Here is a 26,804-nt window from a genome sequence, read left to right on the forward strand (position 1 = left end):
TAAATACAAAAGGCCATGTGGCCCCCTTGTAAAGACCTTCCATTGCTGCAAGCTCTTTTTCATAGTACTCATGTTTCCTTCACCTTCATGGAAGACGCCATGTCCTTTCTCATAACCATTTTTTATCGACTAACTCCATAACAAGAGCATGCACAACCATGCGAGGCTACAAAATCACCAACTAATAGCATAAGTTATACTGATTATGTGGAATAAATAAGCAAGTGTTGCGTATCTTACATTCAAGAAACAAAGAATTGCTGGAAGTTTCCACATGCTGTACGAATGCCCTTGTACATCGTACAGCCGTATGGATATATATACATAGAGTCCACCTTTTTTAGACGACCAATTTTGTAGGTTGTGGCATGAGTCTTTGGTCTTTGTGCCACCTAGGTCATTTTTCACAAGTTTTTAGACCCCTTTTGACCTTAGCCTTACATTTAGTCTAGATGTTTTAATGGATTTAAAGAGTTCTTTTAGAAAACACATCATACTTATCAAATTGTAAGATATAATTTGAAATACACTATCTTTCCATATGGTTTCATACCGTAGTTTACCATACGGTGACAACTACGCAGGTTATTCCCTTGCTTAGAAGAAAGAAACTACAACCTTTGGAACAACTAATCAGCAAGAATCTCATGAGCAATAACTTCCCATGATCACCTCTTCAAGAAGTAATCCAAATTCTATAGATAGTTGTTCAACCAAAATCTTATTCCAGAAATAATGATGGCTACAAAACTTTGCTCAAAAATAATCTTATTCCTGAAATGATGATGGCTACAAAACTTTCAAGGTCTTACTTTCATGGTTACATGTGAAAAGAGTTCTGTAAGTACGATGACAGCTATGAGAGCTTCATGCAAAAAGACTCATGACCACAATAACGAAGAAGATTATCAACAAAAGATGAGGTTGTTTGTGGCTGCTTGATTCTGGGAAAAAAACAACACAGAAGGTCGATTCTGGCTGAAACCTAACTACTTGGCTCAAAAAAAGCTGGAGCCACCAGTGCTTTCTCCATGGTAAATTCAGCTACCCTGCATGCCTCTTCTAACCTTTTGACCTGATCTGGTCCATCTGGGCAGAATGCTATAACTGCACCTCCGCTTCCAGTGAACTTACAGGCTGCCCCTACGCTGCGTGCCACCTCAACCATTCGAATGTTTATGGCTCCAAGTACATCATCACCAAACATTTGCCTGTACAACCAGCCGAAAAAAATGACACACAAAACTTATTTTCTCAAAAAGACACCTACCGCAACAAAACAGGTAGTGCACTCTTCTTTAGTGACAAAAAGCATACAGGCTTGCCCACCATACACTAATAGATTCAATCTCCTTCACTTTGACAGAGGAGTATTTTAAGTGCTCGTCTTGAAGCAAGTCCAATTTGTATCATACATCAATGGTCAGTTTCTAGTAATGCTACTTGCCCCTTTCAAAAAAGGGCCATTGGTACTATGTGGGTTTCCATGCTGAAATGTGAGCCTGATGGCAATGTTGATTGCTGTAAGGCTAGACCTGTGGTGAAAGGCTAAGCTCAAAAGAAGGGCATTGATTTTGATGAGACTTGTGCTGCCACTTAATGTATGCCTACCATTTGTAGCATTTGAGCATTGGCAACTCAGAATGATTAGGATGTCCTTGTCATTTCGTTCAAAAACAAACTTGTGTAGGACCGCACATTGGTCCACCCTCTTTTTCATTCTGTAGGTATGCGAAGTGCACATATATACAAACGTCTCAAACGTGAAGCGAGTTCAAGTTCGCTGTGCCAACCATGTCCTTATGCCCATCTTTCAAAGTAGCCTATAACTGAATGTTACACCAGAGATGGACATCTAAATTAAAAAAACCTTGAAACATCAATACGTAAGAACAAAGGATTGGAACAAGAGAACCACCTGCGCAAGTCAAAGTTCAAGTTCATAAGCCTAGCAAGCTCCTGACAGTCATGATTTTGCAGAACGGATCGACCTTGAAGCGCTAATTCAGCTACCTGCTCCATGCAGTGCCTGATAGACTTGTCTCCATCCACCCATCTTCGTCTTACCGTGCTATGAACCTGGCATTTTCACAAGCTCTATAAGGAAGAAAAAAGGAACTTTAATGAAAAGAAGAGAAGAAATAACAATGCCTTGCCAGAGTCGCTTGGATTTGCAGTATGGATTAAGTAGAGCACTGGAAGCAGAGATACATCCATGGGTGTATATAGCCCGTGTCCTGTTCTCTCCATGACATGCTTGTCGAAATCCTAGAATACAATCGAAAATAATAAATTCCTCGGTACACAAAAAGAGACTTCACCCTGTTGTCGAATTCCAAGAAACAAGAATTACTGACCATATAGACAAGGCCACCATAGACCTGTACTACACGATCTTGCAAGCCTGCTACAATTCCAATTTCCTCCTCAGCGCTCAAAATCAAGGTTGGTCGTTCTTGAACTTTCACCATGTTGTTTATATTGTAGAACTCCAGCATGCAGTTCAAAGCAGCACACACAATGGCACTGGACCCAGATAGACCAGCCTGGAGTAAATACAACCAACCACATTTATTGGTCACCGCAAAAGTTATCCTAACAAACTGAGACAACCGTTATCACTTGATAATTATCCTCAACAAATATACCTTCCACGGCTGGACTAATCTGGGCAATGAGAATGTTAAATAAGTTCGATGCAACATTTCGTCCAGACAATTCATGATCATTGTAGAAAGGTGTATAGATTAGATCAAGCTCGCTGTTGCGCCCAACCCCCAGAATTGCCTTCACGATACCCTCCTCCCACACCCATCTCCTCTTTTGCGCTGATCCCCCCTTCTGCTGAACTTTCGCTTTGCCTTCTGTTGCTTTCCAACTCGTCGCCCTTAACTTCGACTCGCCCTTTCTCTACAGCAGCAAACACAGAATGGCGGCCCCTGCTCCACCTCAGAGGGACTCTACTGCAACCCCTCGTCCCCGACACCACGGAGCCGACCCTTCAATTTGCTCTTTCGCCAGAAGAGCCAGCGAGCTTGATGGCCAGCTTCAGATGTGCTTGAGGAGGAGGCAGATCTTCCGATCTCAATTTGCTTCCCATGCCTGAGGTGGGAGCACCTTCACTTACTTTCAAGGATCGGTTTCATGATTGGGACAGTTTTGGAGACCCCGCCCACTCCAGCATCAGTTGTGGCCAAGGCCGCAGAGTTACCCACTGTGCGGGTTCTTGTTCGGGACACACACTCTCCTAAAGGTTCTCGGGTGAGTGGTGGTTGGATTAGACAAAGTGTGAGGTATTTGGGCCTCCCGAAACAGTGCTTCATTTGCAAACAGATGGGCCACCTTGCAAGGGCCTGTCCATGCAGGAGTACATGGCCCTCCATCGAGCTCCAAGGTCCCCCCAACCAGGGCTTCAGAGACGCCCAAAGATTTAGTTTCAACAAGGACAGATGGCCAAACTCAGAAGGGTTGACACCAGGTCTGTGGCCCCCATCGACGGGCCGAGCACCTAGCCCTAGTGGCCGTTTCACTGTTCCTCGTTAGGAGTGGGTTCATACGGGAAACCACTTCGAACCTCTACAGTAAGAGACCGCCTCAGACCTTCCAACTCCACCTCCTTTGTGCGGGAGGATCCACCCCACCCTTTCCAATGCTCCCACCTCCTTTCTCCTCCTCCAGCTGCTGCATCTGAGCACATTCCTGATGCACGCCATTCCTTGGAAGCTCTTTTGGCATTCAGAGAGGTGTATGTATGACTACTGCCAACTCATGGAAGCAGGCCATTGTGGGCAAAGGTATTATTGTGCCAGGAAGGGCCCAATGGGTCACCATGCAGGTAGCCTTGTGGGCTTCTTGAACATCTACACGCCTAATCATACGAGTGCACGGGCTCAGCTTTGGTCACATATTGTGGAGTCCTTGCCGCACGCAGAGCAATGGTGCATTGGGGGAGACTTCAACATTTTGGAGGACCCCTCAGATAGGATGGGGGACAGCCATGCTACAGTTCACGGGGCTGAGTTGGCTGGAGCGTCTATGTATGACTTTGACGATTTTGGATGTATGGCAGTATGCAGGATTTGTATGGCCCTCAGATAGCCTCTCTTTCTCTCGCTTTGACTGCACAGGAGGGGCCGTGAATCTATCTAGGATAGATCGTTTTTACGCCAGTGACCGCATCCGTGACATGGGAGGATCAATTTGCGTTTTGGGAGGGACTACTTTCTCCGATCATTCGTCAGTGCTTCTTACTAAGTCAAATAGATAGAGGATGGGCAGTGTCATGCTGTACATCCTAGAGAGGATTTTGTTGGATACAAAGCTCATAGAGAAATCATGAATCAAGTGAAAGACCTTCTTGAAAAGGTCTCATCCAGCCTAGTACATCACCTTACAGTTCTCCGGTTTTACTAGTACTAAAGAAAGACGGATCTTGGAGAATGTGCATTGACTATAGAGCTCTCGATAAAATCACCATCAAGAACAGATTCCCGATTTCAAGGAGCGATGATATTCTTGACAGACTTCAAGGGTCCTCTTGTTTCGGTAGGATTGATTTGAAAAGCAGATATCATCAGATCAGAATCGCTCCGAGAGATGTCTACAAGACAGCCTTTCGGACAAGCTTTGGTTTGTACGAATTTTTGGCGATGCCCTTTGGACTTACAAATGCTCCCGGCTCCCACAACTTTCAATCGAACGATGGATAGGATTTTTCGAGTGTATCGATCGTTTGTAGACACTTTCTTTGATGCCATTATAGTTTTCTTCAAGAATGAAGCAGAGCACCGACACCATCTGCTACAGGTCTTTCAGGCATTGCGTGATCATAGAGTGGTTATTAATGCCAAAAAGAGTAAGCTTTTCTCGCCGGATATACATTTCTTGGGACACATCATCTCAGCAACAGGAGTACAGATGGACCCGGCCAAAATTGAGACTATCCGCGATTGGCCTGACTTGAAGAATGTTCATGAAGTTCGAAGCTTTTTGGGCTTGTGCTCTTATTATCGGCGGTTCATCCGGAAGTTGAAGAGATAGCTTCACCTTTGCAATTATTGACTCAAAAAGGAGTCCCTTTCGCGTGGGGACCAATAGAGGTGACTGCTTTTCAAACACTCAAGGAAAAATTGACTATTGAACCAATGTTGGCTTTGCCAGATTTGCAAAAGCCGTTCAAAGTTTATTGTGATGCTTGTGGTCATAGTTTGGGAGCGGTCTTGATGCAAGAAGGCCATGTGATTGCTTATGAAAGCAGAATGTTTTCAAGGCCACAATTAGTAGCACAGATCTATGAGAAAGAGCTATTGGCAGTGATCCATGCTCTTACACAGTGGCGACACTGTCTACTTGGAGCCGATTTCACAGTTTTTACAAATCATCAAAGTCTACGCTACTACTTGTCACAGAAGCAGCTTTTGGAAAAGCAGGTGCGGTGGGCTAACATCTTGTCACAGTTCCACTTCCAGATAGTCCATGTTCAGGGACATAAAAATTTAGTGGAAGATGCTTTGTCTTGGAAGCTCCTAGTCTTGGCTATTTCCACGATTCATCGCAGAAGCTTTGAGGATGTGATTGACCAATACGCCACAGATCCTGACTTTACCGATATTTTTTACTTGGATACAGAATGGGGAGACACTTCCAAGGTATTCCATACGGGATGGCTATTTGACGAAGAAAACGATGTTGTGTGTTACACTGCCTTTGAGAGAAAAAATCTTGACAAAGTGCCATTGTCCACCTATTACGGGTCACCACGGCATCGATACCACCTTGAAGGGTGTGGAGCATTACTTTTATTGACCGAGACTCAAAAAGGATGTGGGCGACTTTGTTCGTAGTTGTTTAATATGCACACTGGTCAAGTTTGACAAGCATAAGGCACAGGGATTACTCCAATCTTTACCCATTCCCACTCGCCCCTCGGAAAGTATTGCAATGGATTTCATCTTTGATCTCCCGAAGACACAAAGTGGGCACGATGGCACCTGGACTGTCATTGACAGATTTAGCAAGCAAGCTCACTCATTCTAGTAAAGAAAACAGTCAAGCTGGACCATTTAGCGAGACTGTTCATTACTCAAATATTTCGGTTACATGGCATGCCTGAGACCATAGTCTCCGACAAAGATCCCCGGATCATGAGTTTGTTTTGTAAGGCTATTTGGGAAAACATTGACACGCACTTGCAATTCTCGTCATCATTCCGTCCGCAGACAGATGGGCAATCTGAGATAGCTAATTCAGTGGTTTTGGATTTATTGAAGTCTTACATCTCTGATCAAAAGACTCGATGGGAAAATTATTTACCTTTGGTGGAATTTGCCTACAATAACACGGTTCGCTCTTCGACGGGGAAGGCGCTATTTGAGGTAATCTAAGGTGCTAAGAAGGTCCCTCCTTTTCTAAGCACTAAAGACAAGATTTTTGAAGCCGATCAGTATACGGGGGACATGGACACTGCATTTGCCAAGATTCGAGAGGCTCTAGAGAAGTCTCAAGCACGGCACAAGAAGGCAGCGGATCGACATCGACGCGACTTGAAGTTGAACAAAAATGATTGGGTGCTTTTACGCTTTTATGTGCCTAAGGAAACGAAAGGGAAAGGAGCGGCTTTTTCCAAAGTTTAGCATGAGATATTGTGGCCCTTTCCAGATTAAAGAAAAGATAAATGATGTATTCTCACGTGACACATCCAACCCTATGTGTCCGTGGACAAGCTACACCACAGCAGGCTTCAGTCAGTCCTGTCAAGTCTAGATTAGCACTGATCTGGCACTTTTGTGAGTCTATTCGTAGACCGTGCATGCCCAGTCACTTAGCATAGATGCATATCCTCTGGTTGCACACAGCATGATCAACAGTATTCCCTTCAGAATCCATCAGATTCAGTTAGGGGATTTTTCCAGTGCATTTAGCCTATTTTCCCTATTTTTGGTTATTTTCACTTATTATTTTTAAGTGACTTTCCAACAAAAGTAGGTACGGCAATTTTGCTAAGTTAATATATAAGCAAACCCAAGTTAGCACTTTCTGGCAGAAGAGGCAGCAGGAGCTTCTCGCTCAACAGGCAACTTCTCAGCACTACCCCCTCAACAGCCCCCAACGTTTTCTAGCGCTAGACCAACTCCCCCTTTCTTGGCGTTTTTTCCCAGTCTTGCATGATCGTCAACATCATCAACATCCCAGTTGTTTGCAGATTCCTCCCATCGCCACCAATGGACAGCCCTAGCGTTTTTCAGCCAACAACGCTGTAGCCATCATTAGCGTTTTTCAGCCAAAAACGCCAACAAGCCTCTGTAAGTTCTTAGTGTTTTCAGCCAGCAACATCAGCCCTAAAACGCAGATCTGCAGCAGTCAAAAACGCAGATTTCAACAGATAGAAAAACGCAGCAGATTCAGCCTAAGTGATTGCAGAAGTTCCCCCAATTTCAGCCCATAAAAACGCAGCCAAAACAGTCATTTTCAGCCACCGAAACAGTCCCGAAATTCAGCAGTTAGAAGATCTCAGATTTCAGCCATCAAGTCGTCGTCGGCGGCGGCATAGTCCAATTGCATCAGTCCATTGCATACGCATTGTACCACTTGGTGCAATCAAAAAGTAGACCACTCTCGCCGACGAGAGTGGGGCCTTCGGAGGAGGGTTTTACAACGTCTCCGGTGTCGTATCTCTCTTCTCTCTCTATCTCTCACTCTCATACACTTGCACGCACCGTGTCCATTCACTTTGTTCATGATCATAGCACTTTCCATTACGAACGGAAGGCTCTCCCTTCCATAAGAATTAAAAGGAACCTTGAGCACAGTTCGGAGCACTCATCTTGAGCAAAGCGCAAACAATCATTCCGTTGCACCTAAAATTGGTATCAGAGCTTTGGCAGTGTTCTGTATCACTTAAGGAAAGAACCATAAGAACCACAAGAATTTTTTTTGCTTGTTGAGGACGCACGAACCCAAGTTCGCTTGGGCGTGTCGAATCCTAATCGTGTTTTGTTGAAGAATGACAGGAATCCCAAGAAAGAAGGGCTTGTCCAACCTCCCCTTGTGTCTCTTTTCACTCATTGAGAGCGGACCGTGCACTTAGCGGCCGGCCAATCGACGTGAGGTGGGAAAAAGCAACCTTGGTGTGAGCGCAAGGCCGCCAAGGGGTAGAACTCGAGTGAAGAGAAGATCCTTCTCCAACGCGATTTGCAAGCGAAAGGAAACCTCAAGAACCTCAAGACCCAAGAACCCAAGAACCAAGACCCTCAAGAACCCAAGTTCCTCGTGAACTTAAGAACCAAAGATCATAGTGCATGGTCGTCACCCGAAGCGGAATGGATACTTCGCATACAGGTGATGAGCATGAGAGAGGCGGCGAAGATTTTCCCCACCAGGAGACTTTTTCGACCCTCCCTCTTTGCCATCTACGCCATGAGTTGTACTCACTCCTATGGAGATGATGGTCAAGTCGATGTTGGACATGATGGCACAACAACAAGAAACGAATCGAGTTGCATTGGCACAACTCGCAAGCAAAGCAGAACAACAAGAAGCTAGGGACCGTGAACGCGACGAAAGAATTGCAAGACTTGCCGAAGAGCAAGTAGCCAAGGACCGCGAGCGTGACGAAAGAAACGCCAGACTTGCCGCACAACAAGAAGACAAGCGCCTTGCTTTCGAACGCGAGCGCGACGCAAGAAAAGAAAGAAAAGAACTAAGAAAGGAGGAAGCGGCATCACGAAGCACGGCTTTGGAGGCCGAGCGTGCAGCTCAAAGGGAGCTACGCACTCAAGAATTGCTTGCCCAAGTCCTAGCCTCGAAGACCGAACCACCCAAAGATTGTGGGAGTTCATCAAGCGGCGCAAGCCACGACACGGATTCCAACCATCCAGTCACAGAGAAGTTGACTTTCAATAAGTATGACGGTAAGATGGATGCTACGGTGATTCATTCTTGGTTGCATCAATTTAATGCTTATTTTGCGACAACTAAGAAGACAGGAAATAGCAAATTTTTTACGGCAGCTATGTACCTTGCCGGTGATGCCATCAATTGGTACCACGCATGGCAAGAGGCACAGCTACCCGCGCACCTAGAGGAAGCCGACGAATTCACGTCCCTCTCTTTTAGTTGGGTTGATTTCCAAGACAAGCTCAAGGCGCGGTTTATGCCACCTTAGTACCTCGCACGATTGAAGGACGATTGGCACTCTCTCAAGCAAAATGGTATGCCAGTCATGGCTTTTTCTAATCGTGTTTTGCAGCTAGGCACTCAGTTACGCAAATCGGATGATGAGCGCAAAGAGGCTTTTCTCTTTGAATTGTACGAGTATATCAAGTACGATGTCGAGGTACTCGATCCAATCGATCTCAACAAAGCGGTAGCGATTGCTCTCGCGCAGGAGATGAAGCAAAACAAGGGAAAGCCTAAGGAGAACAAGACTTCCACAAGTACCTCGCAGATTTCTTAGAACCCTCAGAACGGTAAGAATGGTAAGAATGATAACTCTTCTAACCAATCTTCCAACAGTCTCTCATCAAAGAATTCTTCCAATGAATCTAAGGGTAAGGCTAACACAATTGCTAAACCTAAGCTTACTCCATATGAAAAGGTAGCACAAGGAATTGTAGGAGGATACATCACGTCGGAAGAACAAAACACTTATTCTAAGGAAGGTCGTTGTTTTCATTGTCACATTAAGGGTCACATAAAAAGAACATGTCCTAAGCTTGAATCGAATGAATCTAAAGAACCCACAGCACCCACTTCCTCTGTCAATGCAATGAATAATAACACGAGTGTGCCCCAAGTTTCTGAGGACCCTCCCATTGATGATTCTCTCATTAAATGTTATGGTCGTACGTCCGGGCACCGTTTTTGTCATATTGTTTGACCCAGGTAGTATGCATGATGTGATCAGTTCCTCTCTTGTTGAGAGAGCCCGCCTCGAAGTTAGTCCGAGATCTCCTATCGAGGTCTCTGGCTTTCGTCCTGGTATGGACGCTCTCATCACGGAGGAGTGTCTTGATGTGTTGTTTGCAATTCAAGAAACGGCCTTCACTAGAAGACTTGTTGTTTCTCCTCTCTCAGGATGTGATATGATTTTGGGCATTCGATGGTTTCGTGATACTAACGCTCACATTGATTTTGAGGCTAACACTTTAACTCTCAATGCCAAAAGTGATTCTCCTACTGTCCTTCATGGGGAGGACATAGCTCATTCTCCATCTCTCATTGCTAATATGCAGGACAAGGTTGAAAGGATTCAGGATAAGGAGATTCTCTCAGTCTCTTCTTCTCCAAAGCATGATACACAGGATTTGCATGATTGTGTGAAGCATGATGATGATTTGAATGATATTGCTAAGCATGATGATTTGGATGCCAATGACAAGCATGATGAATTACATGAAGATGATGTGATTGTTCACAAGGATGATGTGTTAGTGGATTCTTTTCCTAGCGAAGCTAACCTCGTTGTAGATTCGATCAATCACAAAGATCCGATCTTGGCTTTCGAGTCGAGGTCCAAAGAACCCCCACAGGACGATTCGATCATTCAAGAAGAACCGATCTTGGCTATCGAGCCTTGGTCCAAAGAACCCTCACAGGAAGTATTATGTGTTCGCATGATTGATACGCAAGCATTGTTCGAGTGTTTCATTCGTGATCGTTTCCTGTATTTTAGTCAGCATCGTTATGTGATCCCTTTTCCTAGGCGTGACATATTGTATGTTGAGCACGTTTCTCTCATGGATGAGCACAAATGTATGCGGATTTTTCGTGAAAAGCTGAAAAGTTTGTATGTAAGGAAGTCACATTCCATGTCTCTTCCTTGGCATGACACAGTTTCCGAACAAGCACATGAAAGTATGAGCACCAAGCATGGGCATTTCCGTTGTGCATTGCCACAGTTGATTGCTCTAGATCATAAGAGAAAGATTCGATCTCATTGTTTGTATGTGTTTGATGAACGGGTTGTCACTCCGTCTCTTTGTTCATCTACATTGCATACACAGTCTTTAGAGAAGACAATATTTTTTTCCTTCACTTTACATGTAATGGGTATGTTCATGGTTTTGTGTTGGAGATGGTTTCAGGAATTTTCAGCCATGGAAATTCTTGAAGACGGAAGAAGCAGGACTCTAGACGAAGTTGAAGCATCGAAGGAGCCACAGAAGACTTTGTGTCGCTTTCGGCGCGGCCCAAAGAAGCAAGCTTTGCAGACCTTTATGAAGTTCAAGTACCGCATGACCCACACATCAGAGTGGGCCCGCGAAGAGTCCCTTCCAGGATTCCGGATGCTATTGGCGATCTCCCTCCTCCCTCAACGCCATACAGTCCGGTACCAGTACCTCACTTTGAAAAGGAGGGGATGTCACGTGACACATCCAACCTATGTATCTGTGGACAAGCTACACCGCAGCAGGGTTCAGTCAGTCCAGTCAAGTCTAGATTAGCAATGGTCTGGTACTTTTGTGAGTCTATTCGTAGACCGTGCATGCCCCGTCACTTAGCATAGATGCATATCCTCCGGTTGCACACAGCATGATCATCAGTATTCCCTTCAGAATCCATCAGATTCAGTTAGGGGATTTTTCCAGTGCATTCAGCCTATTTTCCCTATTTTTTGTTATTTTCACTTATTATTTTTAAGTGACTTTCCAACAAAAGTAGGTAGGGCAATTTTGCTAAGTTAATATATAAGCAAACCCAAGTTAGCACTTTCTGGCAGAAGAGGCAGCAGGAGCTTCCCACTCAACAAGCAACTTCTCAGCAGTACCCCCTCAGTAGCCCCCAGCGTTTTCTAGCGCTAGACCAACTCCCCCTTTCCTGGCGTTTTTTCCCAGTCTTGCATGATCGTCAACATCATCAGCATCCCAGTTGTTTGCAGATTCCTCCCATCACCAGCAGTGGGCAGCCCTAGCATTTTTCAGCCAACAACGCTGTAGCCATCATTAGCGTTTTTCAGCCAAAAACGCCAGCAAGCCTCTGCAAGTTCTCAGCATTTTCAGCCAGCGACACCAGCCCTAAAACGCAGATCTGCAGCAGTCAAAAACGCAGATTTCAACAGATAGAAAAACGCAGCAGATTCAGCATAAGTGATTGCAGAAGTTCCCCCAATTTCAGCCCATAAAAACGCAGCCAAAACAGTCATTTTCAGCCACCGAAACAGTCCCGAAATTCAGCAGTTAGAAGATCTCAGATTTCAGCCATCAAGTCGTCGTCGTCATCGGCATAGTCCAATTGCATCACTCCACTGCATACGCATTGTACCACTTTGTGCAATCAAAAAGTAGACCACTCTCGCCGACGAGAGTGGGGCCTTCGGAGGAGGGTTTTACAACGTCTCCGGTGTTGTATCTCTCTTCTCTCTCTATCTCTCAGTCTCATACACTTGCACGCACCGTGTCCATTCACTTTGTTCATGATCATAGCACTTTCCATTACGAACGGAAGGCTCTCCCTTCCATAAGAATTAAAAGGAACCTTGAGCACAGTTCGGAGCACTCATCTTGAGCAAAGCGCAAACAATCATTCCGCTGCACCTAACATGTATCCTTCAGACTTAAGTTGCCAGATACTTGGAAGATTCACAATGCATTTCATGTGAGTCTGTTGAAACCCTTTAAAGGTGAGGTGCCAAGTTGATGGGGAGCCTGATGGTCAACCCCAAGTGGAAGAGAGCGAGGAGATACTCGTTCCAGAACAGATTTTGGCACACAATGAAAGAAAAGTTAAAGGTAAAGTGATTTGGCGGTTCTTAGTGAAATTAAAGAACTATCCGGCATCGGATGCGAAGTGGATGGAGGAGGAGGACCTAGCTGATACTCCTTAGATTTTGGAACTTTACCTTGAGGCTTTCGGTTTAGCTGCGTCTACTCCGAAAGATCCCGTGGCTCAACAGGGTTGAATGTAATGCAGAGGGGACTGCACAAGAGGAGAGATACTCCGTTTCTTTGTCACAGATTACCTCGATGGAATAGAGTCACTAATTTTCCTTTGGATTTCACGGATACTGTTGTGTTGACAGTATTCTACTGTATGACTTTATGAAATGGGAATTCCCGTAATTGAACATGAATGATTTGTACTCTCTCATGTGACTTGTTTGATTGTAGGAACTGAAAAACGAAATGATTGCAGCATTTTGGTCTTGAAAATCTCCATAGACATGATTGCAATAAGGATTAGTTAATCTGACATCAGTGAGGTCCGAGATGGATCTAGATGCGATTAGTAAATACGTTGCTGGCAGTCATGGCCTAAGATTTGGAATGAATTTTCATGTGATTGAATTGACCTGTCATGTGATGTGACGTGACTGCCGTCTTTGTACAAGTGCTAGATGTGTCGTGCCTAGTGCGTCGGTACTTAGAGTCAATGTCTACTAAACTTGTTTATGCCCTCTCTGTTTTGCAAGCGTAATCGAGGGCGATTACAATTCTTTCAAGAGGGGGGGTATGTCACAAATTAATGACTGGCATGACCACCAAAGAGGTAGATGACGTGGCAGGCTGTATGGCAACATTACGGACACCCGAAATTCGCGTTGACATGCCACGTGGACCAACCGTAAGGATTTCTGCTTTTCGCACTGACATGCTGACGTGGCATATTGTACGGAATTCCTAAAAGTTACGCTGGCTGTTTTTGGCAGATTCTAGAGCCAGTTGCTTTTGGGACTCATTGCTTTTGAGTTTAATTGCTTTTGGGGGCTCTGCTTTTGGCATCCCTTTGTAAGCATAAAAGGAGCCCAACAGCCTCACTCTTCAGAGCATCTGGACGCAGAGTCTGAGAGCTAAGGACCCACGGGAGCTGTACTTTGCTCAAAAAAGAAATACCGAAACACCAATCTTTGGGGTCAATCTCTCTTGGCACGGGACTATGCCAAGCCATGTCGACTCAATTGAATTGTGATTTGTTTGTGAAGTGTTTTAAGTGAATCCCTCTCGTGTCGCGACAGATTCTAGACTTGGGATGTCCAAGTTTGTTACACCAAGGCATTCTTGCAAATTGGTGCCTAGGGCACTTCTTCACCATGGTTCATGGCGCTCCTAGATGGCATACCATACACCCATGTGGTTGTTTCCTCCTCCCATCTCTTGATTTAGCTATCATTGTACATATCTTGTCTTTTCATTGGGAGAGTCTCCCCACATGTTGATGTAGTGAGGGGCAAATTGTAGCCCATTGGGCAAGTTTCTTAACTAATGGAAGCATCTTTTTCTTGGGGGGGAAAAAAATTCGATGCATTGTTCACAATCAAACTTTCATGTTAAAAAGAACAAATCTAGACCCAAAGAGTCCGAGTACAAAAACCACATGTGTTTTTTAAATGTTATGAACTCTTTAGAGCTCATATTGGGGCTTTCAACAAAGTATCTTGAAATACTGATACACACTCTTGCATCACACTAAGAACGCCTCAATACCTAATTCATTTAGCTCTTATCATTGAAAGATGTCAAATATAGTGATCCATATAATATATCTCATGCTATTGTCTCTTCTTTTGTACATCATGAAGCATTGTACAACACATTGCAATCTTCGGAAACACCATGTGACCGTACCTTCACTACTTACTTAAATGGGAAGCATCATAAATAGCTTGGAAAATTGCTATGGCATGTGTTAACCAGATCTATTGCAACTCTTTACGATATGATGGAAACTTTATCATTACAAAGAAGCGCTTGCTATTGCCCGCATGTCTACCCTCCCTACTCTTGTTTCTTCATTACTCCTCACCAAGAATTGGCCAAGGGCCCTAAAACCGAGAAGAAGAATAAAAAGGTTTGCCAACTTACAAGTTTTCTCCAAGTGGCCTAAAATAATAAAAAGGCTTCCTAGCATATTAAAATCAGCCTGCACAACTGATGACATGGCCCAGTTGTATGGACACCAGCACTCTGCGCTGACAATGACGCGTGGCAGCGCTGTACAGCTTTTTCGCATTTTGCACTAATAAGTGCCACGTGGCAATTGTAAAGATTTTCTGCATTTTTTGTACAATTTGGGGCAAAATTTGAGCATCGGCTTTTTGAATGCAATGCTTTTCGGATTAAGTGCTTTTGACCTGATGCTTTGGGGCTCTGCTTTTGGCATCCCTTGTAAGTTTATAAGTGCCCCTTGGGGCCACTCTTTGAGGTATCTGGACACAGATTTTGAAGAGTTGGACCCATTGGGAGTTGTACCATCTTGAAGCAATAATAAAGAAAGACCGAAAGGGGCGTCAATCTTTGGGGCCAACGCGTCTTGACTCGGAATTTCATTGAGTCGTGTCGCCTCTCTCGAATATTTGAGTGTTTGAAGTGTAAAATTTGCAGTTATCTCTATGTTTCCGTCCGGTCCCTCGCCGGAAGTGACTACACTGGTATCAAAGCTCAGCTTGCTCCCTTTCCCTCTACAAACCGGAGCACGATCTTATCGACATGGAGGGAGCATCGAGAGATCACACCGCCGAAGGAGGAAAATCCACCGAGCCCATCCACCCAGAGGCTCCGTGACGAGACACATGTCCAATATGTGGTACAACAATTGGTATATATAGCGAGAAAACAAAGACAGAGACTGACGGATGACAGGATTGACTTGGAAGCTTTCCAAAGCTATTTGAGTACTTTAAATCCCCCTGCTTACCCTGCTATACCACCTGAACCTTCCCAAAATTACTCCTCTCTTTTACTTGACCCTTCTCGAAATCACCCGACGACTTCTTCACGACAGAACTCTAGAGATGTCTCTCAGTTTCTAGGAGGCATTTCAAGAATATGGCTTCAAGAGAGCGACCACGTGTGGTTTTCGAAGTACCACTACAAATCCCCATTGCACAACGCCCTATGTTCCCCAACCACCTACCGCACCAACCTATTCATCAAATGGGCACTATCACCATTACTATTATTACTCAGCACCTCATGTTGTAAATTCAAACCCAAAACCCTTCAAGGATGGTAGTGCCCGATTAAATTTTTCACCTTCTAAGGCCTTTAAGATTCACACAATGCTCTCAAGTTCTTACAACAATTTGACGTACTGCTCAATAACGGAAATTTTACAGAAGAATCCAAGTTGCTACAAGTCACTTCTTTTCTCAAAGATAGTGCTTTGACATGGTGGGCTCCCCTCAAGAAACCGAATAGTACAAAGACCATATGACTTCAAACTCGCTTTCTACCCAAGCTTTCTTGATGAGACATTTGTAGTAGATATAATTGTAGCATGGTCAAGTTTCAGGATGTACCCTTCGGACACTTTTCCCCAATTTACAACCAAAGATTTTGGGGCGCCTATCTGCCAATTTCCACCTTTTGAGACATCTTTTTGCGGAACAGATTGAGAAGTACATTGTGGGCCTACCCTTTCCACTACGAGATTACTGTATAGGGAAAGTGGTATCAAATATACAACAGCTTATGTCACATGCAAGAGTGGGCTATCACAATATGAAGAAAGAATTGGTATTCACTGACATTACCGCCCCTTACCATAAGAGAAATCCAAATCCTTAATCCTTCGTCCAAGATACCCCACAACCGCGAACTAGGACAGTTGCCCCAACACAGTTACTCAACGATTGACTCCTTAAGAGATGCAATAGTACCGATCAGAAGGAAGGTGTTAAAAATGTGGCCTTCACAATCATATTCCCTGGGACTGCCCGGAAAATTCCAATCTAATGGCAAAAGATCCTCTACGTATGAATGCACAAAAAACAAGAAATCCCGACCCTCAATTGGATTGATTTCTAATTTGATAGATGTTTCTACTGTCGACGCATCCAATGAACCATGTAAAGCTATGGAAAAAATCAAAGATCAAGATGCCCTTATCCTCTTCAATTCAAGCTCCATGCAAAATTTATCTCCCCAGAATTAGCTGCATTGAGGAATATGCCAAGGAGACACAAATTGAAGCACAAATGGCTAATGGAACCTACACGTCATCGACACCATTGATCAAATCATTTCGTCTACAAGTTCAAATTGAAGCACAAATGGCTAATGGAACCTACACGTCATCGACACCATTGATCAAATCATTTCGTCAACTGGATATGTAAAATGTCAACTGGACATTTACATATCCAGTTGACTTCTACATTACGGATTTGGGAGTTTGTGACGTTTTACTGATGTGCCGTGGTTTTGCAAGTATCATGCCCTATTTGACGTCAGGGCCTATTTGACGCCAGAGAACGAACTATCCAACTGAAGCACAAGAACAAAAAGTTGTTATTGAACTTAAGTAATCAAGCTACTCAAGGAGCGACAACAGACTGAGGAAAGAACTATGAATAAAGATCAGTGATGAACTGAAAATTCTTTGTAAAAATCTATGATTAATAAAGATTATGATTATGATAAAGATTATGATCTTGCGTGCGTGCACACACCACAAGTAGGATCCAATGACCTTTTATAGGCATTGGCTAAGATCTTGGGTGTGTGATCGACATCCAAACAAGATCCAATGACCTTTTGCAGACGTTGGCTAAGATACCGATCATAAGACAGATCATCAAACGCACCCAAGGTGTCTACAGCTAGCTTTTATGTGTGCATGGCCATCATGACACAAGAATGCATGGCTGAATGATCGATTTTAACTTGCATGAATGATAATGTAAGCATTTTCTTGTAACTTGCAATCAAGGACGATTGATTTGATTTTAGAAGGCGGTATGTGACCAATTTTAGGGTTAGGGTTTCTACGTCAGGGTCATAGACACATCGGTCCAATGCTTTCGTTTGACCCGTTCCAGACTCACTCTCCCTAAGAAGGTGGTCTATGCAAATCTCTTGGTCAAAGCCAGAATCCTTTGTGTCGCGAAAAGTTCTCTCTACGTGGTGCTTGCATCTATGACTCTCTGCATGGCTCTAGGACATATAAGTGACCTTTGAGTCTTGGACTAACTTTATTGAGTTTTGCAGGAATCAGCCGAGGGGCCTAAAACCAAGAAGAAGAATAAGAAGTTGTAAGGTTTACCAACTTACAGGTTTTCTCCGAGTGGCCTAAAATAATAAAAAGGCTCCCTAACATATTAAAATCAGCCTGCACAACTCATGATGTGGCCCAGTTGTACAAACACCCGCAATTTGTGCTCACAGTGACACGTGGCAACGCTGTATAGATTTTGTGTTTTGCGCTGACAAGTGCCACGTGGTAGTTGTACATGTTTTCCGCGTTTAATGCATTGTTTGGGGCAGAATTCGTGCGCCAGCTTTTTGGATGTAGTGCTTTTAGGATTAAGTGCTTTTGACCCAATGCTTTTGGGGCTGTACTTTGGGCATCCCTTGTAAGTTTATAAGTGCCCCTTGGGGCCAATTTTTGAGGCATCTGGACGCGGAGCTTGAAAAGTTGGACCCATCGGGAGTTGTACCAAAAATACCGGAAGGGGTGCCAGTCTTTGGGGCCAACGCGTCTTGACTTGGAACTCCGCCGAGTCGTGTTGTCTCTCTCAGATATTTGAGTGTTTGAAGTGTTAAAGTGCAAAGTTTGCAGTTATCTCTATGTTTCCATTCGGTCCCTCGCCAGAAGTGAATACAAAGAAAGAATCCACACGAGACGTAGCGTGGCGGAGTTTCACTGCCAGACGGCACTAGCCCCAAACCCTGGCGCCCCTTGCGATGTTTCTTTATATTGCTCTAACAAGGTACAAGCTCAAGGACTCTCCTCTACTTCCCCACAAAGTGGAATGCCAGAGAGAGTACCCTCAGTACATATTTAAAAGCTCTTGGCCTCTCCCAAAACCAGTAAGTAGTGCTTCTAAAAGCTTCAAGATTAAAATCTGGTGTCCAAAAGCATCTCAGTGTCAATCACGTAAATCCATACTAAAGGCAACAAAAATTTTGGGGCTGCCCGTACAGCCTACCACATCATGAGCTTTGCGTAGGTTTTTTCAGTGTTTAGGCCCCTCGGCCGAGTTTTGCATGTTGTTTTTAGGATTAGGATTTTAATCCTAACCCCCTTTGTCTTCAATTTGGGGCTTTAGGGCCTTGGTCATCTTCTGCAAGGTGGTCTGTCTTCTTCTATTGGGGTTTAGGCCCGTCGGCCGTCTTCAGCAAGTTGGTCGAATTTTCAGGGATTGCCACATCACCAAATTGTGACAGTGTACAAAGCTTGGGCAGTCCATGCTTTATCCACCTGGCATGTACTTTTTGTACTGCCTCCGTATTCAAAATGCAAGGACTCAATGCACAATGCACGTTTGTAAGCTGTGCTTTAACAGCAACTAATAATAGTAAACCACCCCAAACGAGCTAGGGTTCTCCCCATATGGCGCCTTACAAGGTGTACAACACATAACAAAGGTAGGCAAAGCTGAAAGGTGGTCATTGAGTGTATAATAAGACATTCTTCCTATCTGGATCCAATAACACAATTGATCTAGGCAAGAGCAGTCCCCCTACAAGTCTGACTCTCATCTTTAGTTTGATCTATGGCAGATAAGCAGTCCCCCAACAAGTTACTAAGAAAACAGGCATTAAATGCTAACCTGGCCGCTGCTAAACTCGACTACTATGCCTGTAGCCTCTAGCTTCTTGCTTCCGACTAAGTCTTTTGGGAACAAATCTAAGATAGTACTGGCCTGGATCTGCAAAGAGCTGAAGGGCTGCTACAAAAACATAGGTCTTTACCTCCGTAAACAGCAGCTTGGCTAATCTAGCGCTATCCTGCAGCAAAGAAAACGCAAATAAATGAGGTTAGGGCTGGCTGGTTCAACGTTGCTAGCATTGAGGTTTTGCTCCATAGATGCTTGCCTCATCAACACCCCTCGCTCTCTCTAGGGCTAAAATCTCCTATTAACTCTCAAACGCATTGATACTTCTTATCACTTCAACTAGAGAGCAAGTACAACAAGGAGCAATTGACTTGCTATATCGCTCATCAAAGTGACCCCTGCATGTATGTTAATCAAAGCTCTCAATGGTTAGAACGTGAAGTATGTTTTCAAGGATGCAACATCGGTCCTCCATCCTAACCTGAGAAAAGGAATACTGTAATCTCAATTCTAGTCTGGGTATAAACCTGGCAGTCATGACATCAGGGTATTTCTACGAGTGCAGGAGCTGTGATGTAGTACGGGAGTAATGTATATGTGGCCTTGTGTACCTTTCATGTGCACGTCTTTAAGTGAATGGTTAGACCATTAGTGAACTTTTGACACTTGACACACTTGTTACAAAATGGCAGCTTCAATTATGAATCACTATCATGAGCCCCTTACCAGGGCTCCTCCAAAAAGGCCCGTCTCCCTCTTTCTCAATTCTGCACTGTGTTACACAAGAAGGGCATGCATCATCTTGCTTCTCATTGCATCCTCTCCTCGGAGCCTAATTACTCTTATGTATTTAAGTCTTAAGTAGCTGCTGTAATTACACCATTATCTGAAAAATGAGCTTATTGATCTCCCATGATATTTTCAAAAACCAGATATTTTCAACTTGTGTTTTGCTAGTGTCAGGATTGTGTGTGCTCATAAATTTTCAACTTTGTGTTTGAACTAAATCCTTCTCTCTCTAATATCTACCCATACATAATCAAAGCCCAATTATGTAATAAGGTTAAGATGAAAGGATAAATTGCTTTCACCTGCCGTGGGATATTCGTGTCATATGAAAGAGTGAAATTGTCAGAATGTAAAGAAATGTCATGTGAGGAGCAATATTCGTAAAACTTCTTGCACAAAGCCAAAAGCAAACGAACACCCCCATAATAACCTTCATCTTGTACTCTCTTTACCTGAAATGGTAAAGATTTTCATGTCAGACATTCAAACAGTAAAGTAGCTGGGAACAACGTTTTATCCTCTTACGTAAGGATGTGCAAGAGATAGCCAAATAACACCAAAACATGACTCAAAACTGTCAGGGTGCACAAAAGAAGCAGGGGGGGGGAGAGAGAGAGAAATGAAATGAATTGATATATTAGCATCTTCAAAAGGCCAAAGAGACCTGTGAGACCAAAAAGTTACGAAGTCGTGAATTGATACAATATCTGAGTACCGAAAAGAAAAGACTATAAATGGTTTTTAACAAAGGTAATGAAAAAGCTACTGTAACATCCTAAACTGTTGGAAGTGAGCTAAGCAGCTAACTGGAATTGTGTAGGGTATGAGTAATAGCTGATACAATGAGTGAAGGGCTGATACAATCAGTGATACAATCTCAACCGAGATGAGTGGATAATGTGCGACCATCAAGTCATAGGATATTCATCATCGGTCGCTGGCAGATCTCATCAATGTCCTCCATGATCACTACTCTGACTCAGCGTCTCGCATGCCGAGTTAGAATGGTCTGGATTCTCTGCTGCAGCCTCAGTCGATGTGAAGCTGCTCCATTGATCTCCCTAGCTCAATCGCTCAATCAATCAACGTGCAGGTGATATCTGAGCTTTGATGTGAGAGCTGCTCCTCAGGCTGCCTAGTGGCCGGTCTAAAGAAATCTGCAATCTGCCTCTAAGACTGGCTCTCCCTTAATCCCCTCAACAGGCTCTCTCCGTGTCTGCTCAACTCTAGCAAAAACAGCCCAAGACATCTCCGGTCCTGGTATTTCATGACTCCAGAAAGTGGTCCAAAACCCTCTTTGAACAGGCAATGACAGCGTCCACATATCTCAAAGTGTACCGAGCAATGATATGTGTAGCGCAGCTCTATATCTAGCACCAAATGGCATAAGTGACATATCTTGGCCTTTGCTGGTACTCTTGCTCCAAACCTACCAGTCTCAACCTGAAACTTATGTGAAGATGTGAGTATTTGACGAATAGCACACCGTATCCCATGAGATAAGTGTATATCCATATCTGGGCCTAGTCATAAAGCCATCCTCTGTGAGTGGGAGAAGATACTATCAAAGGAGGCAACGGAAGATGCGATGAAGACAAGAACTAGCTCGTAATCTGGTGGACACTTCGACTCCGATCTAGAACATCTACAATGCCACATACATGAACGAGGCACCAATGGAGAAGAGAGATCACTAAGGTAGAAAAATACAGGACATCTGGGAATGAGAGAGAGAGAGAGAGAGAGAGAGAGAGAGAGAGAGAGAGAGAGAGAGAGAGATCTGGGAAAGGCTCTCCATGCTAATAACAAGCTGCTCATACAAGTGACCAAGAGTGGTCTGGCATACAACTGACATGTCTAATGGATAGACCTGAGGTACACACAACTACAACTACTACTGACACTTCCAACTGCTCCTACACATGAGACATGCCTAATGGATAGACCTGAGGTACACACAACTACGACTATTACTGACACTTCCAACTGCTCCTACCCATGAGACCACTCAAACGGTCTCCACACGGACTGCCCTAGCCTCCTGAGAAAGCGAGGCTCTAGCAGGATCTCCTCCTAGCAAGAGAACAGATATGAGCGACATACACATGCCTCATGGCAAGGGTGCCATCTAGAAAGCATAGAACATCTCCACTCTGCTCTGCATCAAGATGATCATCGTCTCTATGTGGGTTGCTCTAAGAAGAAAAACGCAAGGAGAAATCCCCCCATCATCTGCATAGCAGTGCAGCCCTACTGTTGGGTACAACAAACGCTAGGGCTGAATGGGAAAACGTTGGGTCTGATCTGTAGCAAAATGTTAGGCTGATCTGCACCCTTTGCCCATCGCCCATCCTAGGGTTTCCCCGTAGGGGGGGCATCCTACTCGAGAGATCAAGTATTAAGAGAGACACATGGAGTTCAATACTTGTCGACAATCATATGTCTTGTGAGCAATTTGACTCTGCAATTGGATCTCTACAAGTAGTATAGTTAATAAATATTGTAATAATCATTTTGAGTTATTGATTTATCTAATTTTCTTTTGGTTGCTTTCGATTCCCCTGGAAAAGAAGACGGACCACGAAGCTGGAGTGATCAATCTCAGAGGGTTTCGTAGATGAGGATATATGCAACAAACTCCGCAATAGAAAATTATCTTGTAGTATATAGGATATAACCGTTACCCTTGAAAGACGTCCAATAAGTAAAATGTTGTTCGCAGAAAGTAAATCTAGATCTAACAAGAATCTCCTCAACTCAACCGACTCACAAATTGCACAACCAGCATCTAGAGAAGGTATTGTTGCTGACAGCTCCAAGAGAATGCATCAAAACTAAGGGTAAAGGCATAAACTACTACTATGCGGATCATTTCCCAACTCTAAAGCATGGTTACCGGGGATCGCCTATATGGGGCCTTGGAACGCCGGAACGGCGTTCCGGCCGGTCAAAAATTCAGGGAACGCGTCGGAACGGACTACCGTTCCGACAGGCAGGCCATCACCGGAACGGACCGGCTGGAACGGGGCGGAACGGCCGGAACGGCAGCAACGGGCAGAAACGGCAGTTTTTCAACTTTTAAAAATATAGCTGTTTGGGAGATTTGGGCAGCCAACGGCCATTTAAATTTTACAGCCCTATATAAATCCCCCCTTCCTCCATTCTTCACCAAAGCATCAAGGAAGTTTGAAGGGGGCCATCTCTCCCTTGCTCTCAACTCTCGAGTCTCGACTCTCAAGCCATAGGGGCCTAGCCTCTAGCTCTCAAGCCATAACCTCTCTCTCTCTTGGGCTAACCCTCAAGGCTCAAGGGTCAAACTCTCTCTCTCGGTCTCAACTTCCAAGAGGTGAAGCCTCTCTCTCGAGTCTCAAGCTCTCTATCTCAACTTCTCATTGCTCAAGCCTCAAGCAAGAACGGAATCAAGCCTCTCTCTCTCTCAAGCCCTCTCTCAAGCTATCTCTCTCTCTCAAATCCTCAAAGATCAAGCTCTCTCTCTTTCACGGATAATCCATGGCCTCTTCTTCTCGTTCAACCCCCTCCGTTCATGCGGGCAACACTCAAAAGGCGAAGGAATGGTCGTGGTGGGATGAAGTGACCTCGGAGGGCACCTTGTCGGCGGCGGGAGGTTCTCGTGCATGGGGATGCAAGCTATGCTCTTACACACGGAAAGGGGGGCATGACAAAGTGAGGGCACACTTTCTTCGAGTGCCGGGACATGAGGTGAAATTTTGTGCCAACGTAACCATCGAGAAGAGGAAGGAGCTCGAGGAAAAGGATCGGCAATTTAACCATAAAGCCAAGCCGACACGCAAAGGTATTGATCCAAAGACCCTCATTTTCCCTTCTTCCTCTCTACCCGGTGTAGGTGTTGGTGCATCTTCACAAGGTCCAATTCGTCGCCAAAAGACCCTTGCCACCTCTTGGGACCCAAAGAAGAAGGAAGAGGTGGATGCGGCCGTGGCCCGATTCTTCTATCACGACCATATCCCATTTGTCGCACCGAGGTATGTTCATTGTTTTATGATTTATCAATCTTCTCTCTCATTTCTTTCGTTATCGTCGGTTCCACTTTTTTGATACTAACCTCTTCTATGTTTGATCGAAATAGGCCGGAGTATTGGAAAGTCATGGTGCAACGGATTGGAGAGTATGGCATCGGCTATGTGCCGCCATCTTCAGAGGCTCTCCGAACCACCTTGCTCGATCGAGAGAAGGCTATTGTGGAGCAAGCAACCCTCAACATTCAGCGTCTTTGGGAAAAACATGGCGTTTCCCTCATTGCCGACGGGTGGAGCGATACAAGGAAGAGATCTATCCATGGTCTCGTCGCATACTCCAGTGGAGAGATGTACTTTGTGCACTCTCATGATGCCACTGAGAGTGGCAAGTCTGCCGATGTCCTCTCTGCAGAGTGGACAGCGGCCATAGAAACCATCGGTGAGCAACACGTGGTGGCCTTTGTCACAGATGGGGAGGCATCAAACAGGGCAGCAGCAGCTATCATAGAGGGCCACTATCCGCATGTGACAGTATGCTTTTGCATGGCACACTGCTTGAACAACCTTCTAAAAGACATCGGCAAGCTAGACTGGATTGCTCCAGTCATTGCTGATGCAGTGAAGATGGTTACTTTCATCAACAATCACAACTTGGTTCGGAGTGAGTACCTCAAGAGGTCGGGCGGCAAAGTGCTTCTAAAGTATTCAGATACCCGCTTCGCATTCAACTTTCTTCTTGTACGCAGGCTGTCTGAATGTCAAAATGCGGTCCGACAGGTCTTCATCAGTGATGAGTTCACCACCTCCCCCTATGCAAAGACAGTTGCAGGGATTTTGTGCAAGGATAAGGCAGAGGATCTTGAGTTCTGGAAGGAGCTCAAGAGTCTAGATGCACAGGTAAAACCGGTGGTTCATTTGCTTCGAGTTCTGGATGGCATGGATCCTTGCATTCGCAAGATTTATGAGGCAATGGACCGCATGATTGAGCAGCTTGCACAGCTTGAGCCGAACGCAGAGCGATATGAGGAGATCCATGCGCTTTGCAGCTCGAGGTGGAATTCATATGCCTCTCCTTTACACGGGGCAGCATACATGGTGGATCCAGAGTTACAAGGTGCAGGGCAAGAGACAGATAGGGAAGTCATGAACCAATTTACAGAGATCTTAAACAAGATGGTTCTAGACAGAGATGGGCGACGCATTGTCAGAGATCAGCTGAGACAGTACAGAGAGATGCGGGGGTCATTTGGCAGTCCAGATGCTCAGATTGATCGCAGGAAAATAGGTTCAGTGCTTTGGTGGGAGGACTATGGCTATGATGGCCCTGAGCTTCAGAGATTGGCGATCCGTATTCTCAGCCAGTCAGTTAGTACCTCATGCTTGGAGCAATTGTGGAGTACCTTTAGCCACATTGCTTCCAAAAAGAGGAATCGGCTTGGAGTGGAGAAGGCTAATGATCTTGTCTTCGTCAGCGCAAATTTGAAAATGCTTTACAAGAGTACAGACAAACAGACAGATCCTTTTACACAGTGGGAGATGGAGCAAGAGGCTTCTCAGGCGGATGGAGATGCACATCCACCAACACCAGGTACTTCATCTGTGGCTGAGATCGAGCCGGACCTAGACCTTGATGATGAGGAATGGGAGGATGTGCATGATTTACAGCCGGCTACTACGGATTGGGAGGCCTCTCAGGCTAGTGGCTCTTGAGTCTTGAGTCTTTGCCATTTATCCTTACCTTTTTGTATGGCTACTTGAGCCTTGCCCTCTTTGCCATTTGTAGCTACTTAGTACTAGCATCTTTATGGTATTTGTCACCTTCAGTCTTTTGGTATTGTGGTCACTGAAGTCTGGTTTGAACTTTGCCCCCCTTTGGTTTTTTTGTAGCACCTTGGCCGCTGGTGGCCCTTGAGGCTTGTTACTATGTTAGCCATAATTAATTCCAAAGTGTTATCTCTGACTACTACTCTTGCAATTATTTGAGAGCATTGTGTATGTACTATGGAAATTGTGTTTGCTCATTGTTGTTCATTTGGCTATGTACTCTGGGCGCCTCACATCCCAATCAAGTCATAATAAGGTTAAATGGTCTTCGAATCGTGTTTTTTGTGGGTATTAGAGTCAAAGGACTCTAATACTACTTGTATTCAAACACATAACGCTAAAAAAAATAATATTTGGGTGTTTTTTTAGCCTACCGTTCCGCGCCGTTCTCGTTCCGGGCCCATTCCCGTTCCCCCGTTCCGCAGGGAGGCCCGTCGCCGTTCCCGTTCCGCGTTCCGGGTAACTCTGCTCTAAAGTACTCCACCCTCGAGGAAAGAGTCGGAAACCTGTGCACCTCCGATCATATACCACATGCCAAAATCTCAAAGCTGCTACAGGAAGTCCAACGAATGGGACAACCGAGGCTACTGAGAAATCAACCATCCAATGAGGAAGAACCAAAGAACTCCACCACCCACCACATACAATGATGAACTTCAAACTATATCAAAAGGAACTTCATCGGAATTGAGAGTGAA

The 26,804-nt window shown here is 44.7% G+C and overlaps 1 protein-coding gene across 2 annotated transcripts in view; it reads right to left on the reverse strand.

The window, feature by feature from the left end:
- Positions 1-650: 650 nt before the first annotated feature.
- The window catches only part of GLCAK (glucuronokinase G), a 71,817-nt gene continuing 45,663 nt past the window's right edge, over positions 651-26,804 (reverse strand). The window contains exons 2-6 of one of the 2 annotated variants that reach the window (XM_086493913.1): positions 20,587-20,736; positions 2,358-2,546; positions 2,152-2,268; positions 1,919-2,079; positions 651-1,211 (exon numbers count right to left, since the gene is read on the reverse strand). In XM_086493913.1, the coding sequence (XP_086350039.1) occupies positions 986-1,211; positions 1,919-2,079; positions 2,152-2,268; positions 2,358-2,546; positions 20,587-20,736 (843 nt within the window). In that variant the 3' untranslated portion in view covers positions 651-985. The remainder of the gene's footprint in view (positions 1,212-1,918; positions 2,080-2,151; positions 2,269-2,357; positions 2,547-20,586; positions 20,737-26,804) is intronic. The other variant, XM_086493914.1, reaches the window with a different exon arrangement.

This window comes from Adiantum capillus-veneris, chromosome 21 (genome assembly GCF_014529385.1).
Source record: "Adiantum capillus-veneris isolate H3 chromosome 21, ASM1452938v2, whole genome shotgun sequence".
NCBI lineage: Eukaryota > Viridiplantae > Streptophyta > Polypodiopsida > Polypodiales > Pteridaceae > Adiantum > Adiantum capillus-veneris.